This window comes from Protopterus annectens, chromosome 17.part0 (assembly GCF_019279795.1).
Source record: "Protopterus annectens isolate FY-2018-M chromosome 17.part0, PAN1.0, whole genome shotgun sequence".
NCBI lineage: Eukaryota > Metazoa > Chordata > Ceratodontiformes > Protopteridae > Protopterus > Protopterus annectens.
Genome location: NC_056751.1, coordinates 349,821,861 through 349,834,787, shown reverse-complemented (window position 1 = coordinate 349,834,787; position 12,927 = coordinate 349,821,861). Strand labels below are relative to the sequence as shown.

The window sequence follows — 12,927 nt, the reverse complement described above, 5'->3', positions numbered from 1 at the left end:
TGCTTTGTGTTTGTACTTAAAGTTGTGGAGCTTTTCTGCCTGTTACTGTGACAAAAAGAGGCATCTTCCCAACCATGTCATTGTGGCTAACAAATGGAAGTAAATAAATAAATAAATAACCATGGTCAGAATTAACATTTTAGGGGAAGCTGCTGACAGAGCTTTTTAACCTCAGAGAAGAGTGTCCTTTCTTCATGTCACAACACAGTATTTACCTCTGTTCTAAGCAAGATTCCTGCATCCTTCCAAGTTTAAAATAGAATGGAGTAAGGTTGACTGATACAGTAATGTGCATATCTAGCGACTAAGTCCTTTTGGCTACCAGTGGCCATCTAAGTGGTTATGGTACTTTACTGTGTGTGGGTGTTGCAGGACACATGAAGGATGAACCTACTGCATGCAGTAGTGTTCTCTAATACTTTCTTCTTTAGTGGGTTGAAGATATGCAGAGATAAAATAAACACTCAAGCAAAATAATCTCCCATTTGTAAGTTTAATTGCAAGAAAGTGGAATTCATTCTGTAAAACTCTCAGCTTCTAATTCACTATTCCGATAGGGATAGTCATGAAGCTTTAAAGGTAAGTTTTGTATCTAACCACACTGATGAAAAGGTTTTCAGTGCAGTTTGTAGTAGCCCATTAATTTTCAGGGTGTGTCGAAAAATCAGTCTAGTCATATTTTGTTTGAAATAATAGAAGGAACAAATATTCATGTGAATTAGTTCTGCTCTTATTTTAAAGGTTCTCTCAAGCAGTGCTGCTAGCAGTGCCATTTCTGCCTTGTCTCCTGGTGGGCTACTTATGCAAGGAGGAATACAGCAAGCCATAAATCGTGAGTATTGGTGCAGTCAGAAAATAAAAAGCAAAGAATATGTAACACTGTGACTTATATAACAAAACAGCAGGAAGACTGGAAGTTACCAGTGTCTTCAGATGTATAAGTAACAGAGAGAAATATTTGTTGTTTTGTAGGTTTTCTCATTAGGAGTGTGCATGTTACTGTTCTGCTTACTAATCAAGAATAGTATCCCACTTTTAACTACTGTAAACCATCTTTTATACCTCATAACAAAAAAATAGAATCAACCAGCCTTATATTCTTGGATCCTGGTGTAAATGTTGAGTGTGTGTATCAGTAAACTGCTATGTTGAAAAAAACATAATTACTTTTGAATTTATTGCATGCAAGGAGGTAAAATAAATGTATTAGTTTAATATTGTTTTCCTTCAGACTGTCTTTAAATATATGGCCTTTCTGTCACAGGCATCCTATACCAGTGTTTGATGTCCTTCAAGGATGCATCTGCAGTCTTTACAAATGGGTTGTCCTGTCGTCAGGCAGCCCTTCGGTCGGCCGAATTCCAAAGTCTGGGTCTGGCTTCGGCTGGTGTCGCACTTCACCCGACGTCATTGCGGCAGTTATTCGGGTATAAAGGCATCAGCCGACGCCATTTTCCTCAGTCTTTCTTGCCGCGTGGCGCCCGAAGCAGAAGCTGTTCGCAAGTGCCGGTCGGTCAGATCCAGAGATTACTACTACCGAATACTTCTTCGAAGACTTCTATAAAGCTAAGTACCCCGTTGGGGACTCTTTCTTGCCTCAGCCGATGTCAGAGAAAGTTAATAACTGTTTATCTTGTGGGAAACAAATACCTCATAAAGATTTCCACTCCTATTGCATACATTGTTTAGGCCCAGACCACGACGTAGCAGCTTGTCTAGCCTGTGCTTCTTTTAACCGACGGACGCTTAGACGTCGGTCGGACTTTGCTGAACAGATATTCGGCTCTGATTTTGCCTACATTATGCCGTCGGATCCTCCGACTACGCAAATTACCAAAAAACGCAAAGAAAAGGACCGACACTCGCGGTCCGCGGTTTCGGCCGAAACCGCGGTTAAGCAAACCACGAGTGTCTCGGTTTCGGCCGAAACCGAGCAAGCGGTTCTTTCTTCAGCCGATAACATGCCTTCTACCGAGGCCTCTTCTAACCTGGTAGAGACGGCTTCTGAAATCCAACCTTCTGTTGCGGTTTCACAGGATTTATCAGACACCATTCCCTTGGATGTTTCAACCCCAGCACGTGGAGCTGCTAGGCCTCCTCCAGCTATGTCTTTTAAGGCCTTTGCCAGGGCTAAAGCAGCCAAAACAACAAAACCTGTGCCTGCCAAGCCCCCTTCTCACAGGCCCAGCACCAGCTCCCACATGCTTTTTTGGCTGAGGATCTCATCTCTTTAATCCGTGGAGCCCAGCCTCATCCTGACAGGGCCTCTCTCCCTCCTCCAGAAAAGAGACCTAGAGCAGAGCCCCCTGAGCCAGTATCCGCAGATGATTCTTCTGATGACTCGGAACATTCAGACCCTCCTGAGGCTTCTTATTCCCCTTACGAAGACTCTGATGCTGAGGAGTCCATCCCTTCAGCCTCTCCTCCTGAGGAATTTTCCTTTGGGGAAACCTTGCATGCTATGAGGGAACAATTTCAGTGGCAGGGCCAGGATTTCACAGACTCTAGAAAGAGGCTTAGGACCTTTCTACATTTGCCACAACACAGACCTTTAGCTATACCTCCAGTTCTTTCTGTTGTTGATGATGCATTTAATGATGCTTGCACTGCTCCTGATTCTTTACCTCCGGCTCCTGCTAAGCCCGATAGGTACTACAGGGTCCCGGACACTCATCACCATTTCTATAAGGCTCCTGTTGCGGATCCAGAGACTATCTCCCAGGGCCCTAAAGCTGTAGCAGCTACTTCTTCTAAAAACCCCCTCCCCTCTGAAAGGGAATCCAGGTCCTTGGAGAGATGGGGTAAAAAAGTTTACACCTCTGCTACTTTGTCAGCTAGAGCTTTGAACTGCCAATTTCATATGATTCAATATCAAGAGTTTATGCTTGACCAGTTGACTAAAAAGCTGTCCTCTGAAGAATCTTTAGATAAAAAGTATGTTCAGGAAATGGTACATAACATACAGCAGGTTAGTAACCATTCTTTAAAATGTGGCTATGATGCACTGGAGGCTTCCTTTAGATCAGCCATGACTGGCACAGTTATTAGGAGGCATGCATGGTTGAAAGAACAGGCATTACCAGACCATGTCAAATCAAAGCTTTTGGATGCACCTATGGACAAGGTCAATTTATTTGGTTCCCCTGCACAGCAGGTACTAAAAAAGATGGAAGAGAAAGCAAAATCTGTGCAAACAGTGAAAGATTTCCTACAAGTTCAACCTCCAAGGTTTAGCAGGAACTGGCCCTCCAAGAATTGGTCCTTTCCGGAATCTTCTAAGCCACAAAGAGGCAGGAATAGGCGCCCTAGAGGCAGAAACCAATCCAGGGGTGCCTACAGGGGTCGCCAGTGGCATGGTAACAACCAACGAGGCACGGATACAGCCACCACCACTACAACAACTCAATCTCAGTGACTTGGCGGTGGTACCGCCTACCAGGGAACAACTACAAGCACCCTTGGGCGGAAAGCTAACCTTATTTTCAAGAAACTGGCACTGCATTACAAGAGAAAAATGGATTTTGCAAACTATAGACCAAGGTTACAGGTTCCATTTCCATACTCTACCAGAAAAGAGAGGAATGCCAAACCTACCACCTACTCAAAAGACAGAAGCTCTAAAGCAAATATCTCAATTATTAAAAATGAGAGCTGTGGAAAAGGTACCATCTATGGAACAGGGAAAAGGATTTTACTCAAGACTCTTCCTGGTACCAAGGAAAGAAAACAAATGGAGGCCTATTCTAGACCTGTCCGCTTTAAACACATTCCTCATTGTTCCCAAATTCAAAATGCTGACCCTACAGCAGCTTCTTCCCATGCTGGGCAAGGAGTCTTGGCTGGTAACTCTAGATCTCAAGGAGGCATACCTGCACGTCCCCATAAGACCAATTTGCAGAAGATACCTCAGATTTCTTGCAGGATCAGAGCATTATCAATTCTCAGCATTGCCTTTTGGCTTATCTACTGCGCCCAGAGTGTTCACGAAATGCCTGGCATCAGTTATAGCTCATTGCAGACTTCAGGGGATTCAAATCTATCCCTACCTGGACGACTGCATGATACAAGCGGACAACAAAAACAAACTAACAGAAGACTTACAAAGAGTCATCTACCTGCTGCAAGCCCTGGGATATACAGTCAATACAGAAAAGTCAAGGCTGATTCCATCCCAAAGAATAACCTTTCTGGGTGCAGAACTGGACACATCAAAACAAATGACATTCCTAACTGCAGAAAAGAAAGAACAACTTCCTCTCTACTTCTTGGCATTAACAAAGCAGAACCATCTGACTGCAAGAAAAGTGTTACAAGCTCTAGGCTTCATGGCATCCTGAATAATACTGGTCCCTCATGCCAGGCTGCATATGAGAAAGCTACAGTGGTACCTAAAGAATTTGTGGTCCCAGCACAAGCACAACCTAGAAACCAAAATTCCAATGATCCCATGCCTGAAACAGGAGTTCCTATGGTGGGCTCAGGCCTGCCAATCAAACACAGGATTGCCCTTCTGCAAAAGTCAGCCGAGACAAACCATCACGACAGATGCCTCAGACCTCGGATGGGGGGCACACATGCTGGGCAAGTGCATTCAAGGCCTATGGACTCAAGACCAGCTGCATCTGCACATAAATCTAAAAGAAATGATGGCAGTGAAATTGGCAATCCAGGCATTCAGACCTCTTCTCCAAGAAGGCCAGTTGATGATAAGAACAGACAACACCACAGTTATGTGGTACATCAACAAACAGGGAGGCACACACTCATACCCTCTATGCCGGCTGGCACTGGACCTATGGGATGTGGCTCTGAGCTGCAACATTCAGTTACAGGCTATTTATGTTCCAGGGAAGGAAAACATTCTAGCAGACATATTAAGCAGAACTACAACAGATGCCCATGAATGGATGCTGCATCCGGACATCTTCAAAACCATCACAAGAAAATGGGGATTACCACAAATAGACTTGTTTGCATCCCCATTCAATCACCAGTTGAAGAAATTCTGCACAAGGACTTACCACCCACTTGCTTGGAAGGTGGACTCCCTTTCTTTCAGTTGGAAAAGCCTGATAGCATACGCATTCCCACCACTTCCTTTGATGCACAAGGTGCTTCTGAAGATCAAAGAGGAACGTCCGAGGATCATTCTGATAGCTCCAAACTGGCCAAGACAACATTGGTATCCGCTTCTGAGGAGCATGTCCAGGGAACAAATATGGACGCTGCCTCTGATCCCTTTACTGCTAACACAGAACAACTACAGCATCCTGCATCCAAGTCTAAAAACTCTGCAGTTAACTGCCTGGAACATTACATAACAGCAATTAACCCAAATTTATCCCAAAGGGTTAAAGACATAATCCTGGAGGCTCGTAGACCTTCCACAAGAAAGAATTATGCAGCAAAATGGAAAAGATATCTCATCTGGAGTACTGCAAAGGGGCAAGATGTGATGCTGGTGAACATAGCCAACATCCTGGAGTACTTGGCAGAGCTCTACCATACAGGCCTGTCCTATTCTTCCATCAAGATACATGCATCAGCTATTTCGGCAGAATACAGCTTGGATCCTCCTGTCTTCTCGCATCCTCTGCTCAGACAGTTTCTGAGAGGAATTAAAAATGTAAAACCTCCCAGGAAACCTCCATTGCCAGCATGGGACTTGAATTTTGTACTAGAAAAGCTGACTCTTCCTCCTTTCGAACCAGCAGCAACAGCAGAATTACAATACTTATCCTGGAAGACTGCTTTCCTGCTAGCAATAACTTCAGCAAGAAGGGTTTCTGAACTGCAGGCATTAATGGCAGTGCAACCCTTCCTGATCTTCCATCAAGACAGAGTGTCCATGAGAACAAATCCTACATTTATGCCTAAGGTGGTATCCAGAGTTTCTTTAAATCAGGCTATCCACCTCCCTACATTCTTCCCCAACCCACAGAACAGGGGAGAAAGGCTCTTACGTACCTTGGATGTACACAGACAATTACGCTACTATCTGGACAAGACAAAAAACAATAGAAAGACTGACCAGCTTCTGGTAGCATATGCAACAGGGAAGGAAGGAAAACCAATTTCAAAACAGACAATCTCCAAATGGATAGGAAATTGCATTAGATTTTGTTACTCCTACCATGGAAAGGAAACTCCAGAGAACATCAGGCCTCACTCCACAAGGGCTACAGCCACTACCACAGCTTTCTTACGAGGAGTGGCTACCAAGGACATTATAGAGGCTGCTACTTGGACCTCCGTGCATACATTTGCCAAGCATTATAACTTACCTCTATACTCTAGATCCCGTGCTGGTTTTGCCACTGCTGTTTTGCAAGGGATCCTAACTACACCATAATCTTTTCTCATTGCCTCCTCCCCTAGTTTAGCTATGGTATTCTACCCATTTGTAAAGACTGCAGATGCATCCTTGAAGGACATAGTACAGTTTTGTACCTACCATAAATGTAGATGTCCGAGAGGAATGCATCTGCAGTCAGGATTACCCACCCTCCTTCCCCTCTGAGGTACTCCTAGGGTATTTGCCAATCTTCAGCTAGCTTGGGGGGGACCTATTATGGTGTATTTGTTTGTATATATGTACATACATGCTTATTTTGTGTGTTTGCTCTCTACTATTTGGAAACTTTGGCATTTATCCAAATTTAGCCATCCAAGAGGGCACCTGGCATCTGGGGCAAGAAACACTGAGGAAAATGGCATCAGCTGATGCCTTTATACCCGAATAACTGCCGCAATGACGTCGGGTGAAGTGCGACACCAGCCGAAGCCAGACCCAGACTTTGGAATCCGGCCGACCGAAGGGCTGCCTGACGACAGGACAACCCATTTGTAAAGACTGCAGATGCATTCCTCTCGGACATCTACATTTATGGTAGGTACAAAACTGTACTTTCTGGGCCTTCTCCATTGTTCATGTCAGTTATGGCAGGGTCCTACATAGGTGCACCTGTTTATTTCCTGTCTGTGACAGAATTTGTGTTGGAAGAGCTCTTCTTGAATATTTACACATGATTTTCAAACTGATTTCATTTGATGCTGTCTGTTTCCAGTCCTGTGCCATATTCATGTCATCTGTAGGCAGCCACATTTATTTTACTGCAGATATAAGTGCAGTTGCAGTTCCTACTTTTTATTGTTTGGTCCATGCTTATACTTACAGTATCTGTTGTATCTCAAATGTAATTTATTCAGCAAACAGCACTATGAAAAACTTCTCAGCAGTGTCCTATCCTAAAAGAATCTTAAGATTACCATCACTGACGGACTTGCCAGGCAATGAGTTCATAAACTTGTAGACTGGGTATCAGATTGTTTCTGCAGGTATCGTCCACTTTTCTGACATCTCATTTTCCCCTTGGTCTTGTCTTTCTGTTGCCACATTAACAGGTGGTCTGTGAAACCAGTGGCGATCCATTTGTTTAGCTACAGATACCTTTTATCTCAGTGTACTTACCTAGAACATGTGCAGTAACCTTTTAAAAAGCCTTTTCAAAAATGCACCAACTGCCTGGAATTGATTCCATTTCTAAATTTAAAGTGACTTACATTACTCAGGCTTTCACAGAAATGTAAGTAAGCTGTTATTGGTAGCTGCCTGTGAAACTGTTTGGTGGCTACTAGTTAGTTAGATCCAAAGAGCACCAGGCACAACTTTAATCTGGATGTTCACTTACCTGTTTATTGTCCTTAGTGAAGCACTGACTTCTGAAAACTATGCATACTTTCAGGTATTGTATACAGAGGGTTAAGATTGTTTACTTGTACTTGCGTATATATATTCTGAAAAATGTAAATACCTTGTAGGTGTAGACTGTAGTTATCAGTCAAATTTGTCAGTGTACATAGCAGATGCTTTTAAAAGTTTTTGTAAGCATTGTGCCTGCAACTGGCCATGGATGAAAAGGATCTTATACCAGTCCACCTGCCCAGTCTACAATAATGAAAGTCCAGGGTTCTTAACCTAACCTCTTACATAAACAGGTTGTGCTGGAGAGAGAGATACATCTCCCAGAAACTGCAACTTCTCTAGAGCAAGCTTCCAATTCATGTGAAACAGAGCCCTTCCCTGACCCTGTTCAAATGCAATCTAGATTGATGGATGGGTGACCGCTTATTCACTCCTGGGGTGGTGCCCATGTCCCTCCTGGACAGAGGAAGCGTCTGTATTAACTACTGCAAACTCTTAACCCTGCAAACACTTCACTCACCTAACCACCAACAATTGGGACAACTCAAGATAAATATAGTTAGGCTTGTAAGAACTCTAGGGCTGTTATCCTAGTAAGCTGCTATAAACTTATGAAAAAATTTAAAAAAAAAAGTGTTGCTTTGAATGAGCATCCCACTCTCTGTGAAAATGTCAACCTGTGACAGTTATGAGCCCTCTATATTACTTTTGTCTTCATGCCTGCTGACCATATTGCTTCTGTCTATTAGTCTTGATCCAATTTGTTCCCCTATACAGTGTGTTCCCAACACAGAGCTTAGATCTGCTCAGAGAGGCTGTCATATAAGCAGCCAAGAATATCGTGTTCATCATATTGGTCATTGCTGCAGCAGGCTTAGCTGTATGGGTTGTATCCTGCCAAGTATATAACAGCTGGTCAGCTTCCAAAGCTTCAGGACACCTTCTATACACACAGACTTCCAGGCAGCTCGAGCTGAGCTGACTAAAAGACAAGTTTGAGAGCAAAGTACTTCAAAGCTTAACTGACACCTAAGAGTATGCTTCTCTGATGCTTTTGAGGATCAATGGATGGCTTGCGCTTTCCTTTGCTTGTCAGGTAAGTTCCTTTTGAGGATAGAAACTTCCATTTTCCTAAATTTGCTAATGTTTTATTACTTTCCTCTTCAGGAAAGTTATTTTAAAGCTAAGAGTGTTGTATTTTAATGGATTGTCTTGAGACTAACATACTTTTAAATAGGATACTAATTTTTTTCTGTCAGTTTCAAAGTGGTTTAAAGTAACTGAAATCATTCTTCTGTGGAGAAATTATGTTTAGTTTACTTTTGTAAAGCTGGTATAGTGTTTTAAAAGTGTTTTTTACTGTGTGTTTTATGTCAGAAAAGTAACTTTTGTGGACTAGTAGTGTTTACCAGCAATTGCTACTTGTCTTCCATGGGAAAGAAGCACCATTTTTGGCTTGACTGTGAAGCAGACTACCGGTCCTACGGTTGGTCCTTCTTCTAGCCACAAAAAGAAGTAATTAAGCAAATAGCTTTTGCCACTACAGCAGGCTTGCAGTTTGTCACAGCCATGGGTGAGTTTCTCTGCTGTGGCCATTTGTTTTACCTCGGACCTTCATCTTTTACCCCAGAAACTCTCTGGTGTGATACCTACAGCCACTATGGACCTGGGGATAACCAGGTCTTCTACTGCTGTTGGTCCCCTTTGTGGGCAAAGGAGAGCCACTCTGTTGGTCCTGGGAGAGGAGGTAGAAGATTTTCCTGCTGTGTCCATTCCTGTGGAAACTGCTGCTGCCAGTCGTAACATGGTTGTCCCCATTTTCCTTGGCAAGAAACAGAAAACTAAGCACCTACCTATGAACCTATGTATCTACTCCTACTCATCTTTCTTTGGATAGGAGTAGTTTTCTGGGTCTGACTGAGGATTTCAATCAGGCTATTGATCCTTCTTGTGAATTAGTTTCTGGTATAAAAAAAAAAAAAAAAGGAATTCGTCTTTTCCTGCAGAAATTCAAGATTCTAAATCGGAACAGGGAGGCACAGGGGCAGATACAGTTTTTTTCCTCAGATTTCTGATTCAGACTCAGAAGAAAGTTCAGTTCCTGATTATCTTGTGGAGGTTTCTCTTTCTGTGAGACTATTGATAGAATGTGCCAAGTGTTTTTACTAAGAGAACACTGAGATTTCTCAATCCCTCAAAAAATACTGTGAGCTGTTACAAAAGGATTTTTCAGATCCTGCACCCATTCCTCCTTTTCTTTCTGTCTTTGGAGGATGTGTGTGTTACTGCCTGCAATTTTCCAATTAGCTAGCTGTACCTAAAAAGGTAGATAGATTGTATAAAGTTACTCAGTCTTTGACATTTATATATGCTATTCCCAAACCTGACCCAGCAGCTATAGCTTTAGTTGATCCCACTGCTGCTAAGCACCTAAATAATTCCACTCCTACTCTTTTTAATGAGGATAAGAAAATTGTTGATAGGTATGGGGGGAAAAGTGTATACTTCTGAAACTTTAGTTTTCAGAATTTTGAATTGTTGGGCTCATATGTTAGTTTGTTTTGACAAAATGTGTAAGTATGATGAATGTTTTATCTGCAGTTTCTTCTTCTGAGGAAAAATCTGCTTTAAATAACTTAGTTTTTTACTGTTACACAGGTCACTAGCCATTGTTTACAGTGTGTGTGTGTCTGTTGATACTTCTTCCAAGGCTGTGACTTTTGGTACTTTTTTAAGGAGGTTTGTTTAGTTGCAGTGTCAGTACCTCCCAGATGATTTAGAAAATGAGATTTTAAGTTATGTGTCTAATAGAGATTGTGTTCGGCCCTCTGCTGCAGAGGTGATCAAGAAGTGTAATGAAAGGGGAGAGCTGTTCCAGGGAATCTCCAAGATTTTCAGTCCTGCTTTTCCAGTTTTTGCAAGGTAGTTTCTATCACCTCGTGCATTTTTAACACCATTATTGAACTATCACTTAGGACATAAGCAAACATGCATTTATATAAAAGAAAACAAACCATGTAATATGTTCACAGTTACAAACTGTATACATCACATACATGCTTTGATACAATTACAATCAGTCTAACATTACATAAATTGCTCAGTTCCTGCCTTGCCTTAAACCTCACTCCTCCTTCACCTCCAAAACATTATTCTGCATGTATTGTTCTCACAGTTTCCATTTTTTTCTTATGTAGTTTGTTCCTACCCTTTTCTAAAGATCCCACTTCCAATTATGTTATCTCTTGCAATATTCACTGTGAGTATAGTTGGTTTAGACTTTGATTTCCATTTTCTAGTAATTGTTTTTTTTTTTTTGCAGCCACCGTCATTAACATTGATGAGGCCTTACTATGTCTAGGTTGTTCACATCCTGGATCCCATCTCATAAAAATAATTTCCTTAGTTACGCCCATTTGCTTATTCAATATTTCTGACAGAGTACTCTGCAGGGAATTTTTAAAGTTCGCCAACTCATTACACTTCCAAAACATATGATGTTCATCGTGTTTCACTGTTGCAGTCATTACAGTTGGGTTATCCTGCTGGCAGGCTACCCGCAGTCGGCCCGAGTTCCAAAGTCTAGGTCCGGCGTCAGTTGCTGTCGCCTCCTCCCTGACGTCAGTGCACCAGGGTATAAAAGATGCAGCCGACGCCATTTTCTTCAGTCTTTCTTGCCACGCGGTGCCCGAAGCAAAAGCAGTTCGCAAGTGCCGGTCGGCCTACTCCTGAGATTTTCAAATTCGAATTTCAGATTCAAAGTCTTCATTAAAGCTAAGTACCCCTTTGGGGGGACTTTTTTCTTGCTCCAGACCGATGTCAGAAAAAGTTAATAATTGTATTTCTTGTGAGAACCAAATACCTCATAAAGATTTTCATTCTTACTGTATTCCTTTCCTAGGCCCTGACCACGACGTTGCTAGTTGTCGGTTTTGTGCTAGATTTAACCAACGCACTATTAAGCGTCGGTACGATTTTGCATTTCCTTACTTTGGCAGAAGATTCAATTATATAATGCCGTCAGAACAGCTGACTACCGGATTTTATAAAAAGCGCAAAGAAAAAGAAAAGGACAGGCATCCGAGGTCCAAAACCAACGACGAGGCTTCTGTTAGGCCTGTCACTAGTTCGCCAGTTCTCAGTGAGGTGCTTTCGCAGCCCCTGACGCCTGCTACCTCAGAGCCACAGGCCGCTTCCTACTCCCACATGGATCCAACTAGGCTGCTGGAAACTCAAGGTATTGGACACTAGGAAACTATTCCCTCAGATGGGTCTGAAGCCGCTGAGCAGGCATCGGCTTCTGAGGGTGTTTTCAGACCTACACAGTTATATGTAAAACCAACTTCAGCTTCAAAGACTAAAGCAGCTCTAAAGACAAAGAAACAAGTACAGCATTCTCCTGGACAGGCCTCCATGCCTAAAAAACAGATGCTTAAAATGGCTGAAGACCTAATTACTTTGATCAGCTGTTCCCATCCCCATCCTGATAATAGGCCTAGGCAAGAGATAGAATATGAATCTTCAGATCAGGTTTCCATTTCCTCTGATTCCTCTTCTGAACAGGAATATTCCCTTCCTCCCTATGAGGATTCTGATGCGGAAGATTCTATTCCTTCAGCCTCTCCTCCTGAGGATTATTCTTTTGGGGAGACCCTGCATACTATGAGGGAGCATTTCCACTGGGAGAGCCAAGATTACTTAGAATCCAAGAAAAGGCTCAGAGACTTCCTTTTATTACCACAGCACAGGCCCCTTGCTATTCATCCTGTTTTAGACATTGTAGATGATGTATTTTCAGAGTCCGGACTGTCTCCTGACTCTTTACCACCAGCTCCTGTTAAGCCAGATAGATACTACAGGGTTCCTGATTCACATAAATTTCTTTACAAAAACCCTGCTGCTGACCCAGAAGCTATTTTTCAGGGTCCCAAGGGGGTCAAGGCTTCCACTGCAAAAAACCCTATCCCCTCTGATAGGGATTCAAGGGCCCCGGACAGATGGGGGAAAAAGATTTACACTTCTGCTACCTTGGCTGTAAGAGCTTTAAATTGTCCGTTTCATATGCTTAAATATCAGCAATATCTTATGTCACTGCTTAAACAGAAAATGTTGGCAAATTCAGAATGTGCAGAAAACAAAGAAATGCAGGATTTATTGCATGCAGCTGAACAAGTGGGAAAGCATACTTTGCAATGTGGTTTTGATTCTCTAGAGGCCTCCTG

The 12,927-nt window shown here is 42.6% G+C and overlaps 1 protein-coding gene across 1 annotated transcript in view; it reads left to right on the top strand.

Annotated features, from left to right (window-relative positions):
- The window catches only part of GTF2H1 (general transcription factor IIH subunit 1), a 1,328,232-nt gene that overhangs the window by 1,001,268 nt on the left and 314,037 nt on the right, over nt 1-12,927 (top strand). Inside the window, exon 13 of the mRNA XM_044059405.1 lies at nt 742-832. Within this exon, the coding sequence (XP_043915340.1) occupies nt 742-832 (91 nt within the window). The remainder of the gene's footprint in view (nt 1-741; nt 833-12,927) is intronic.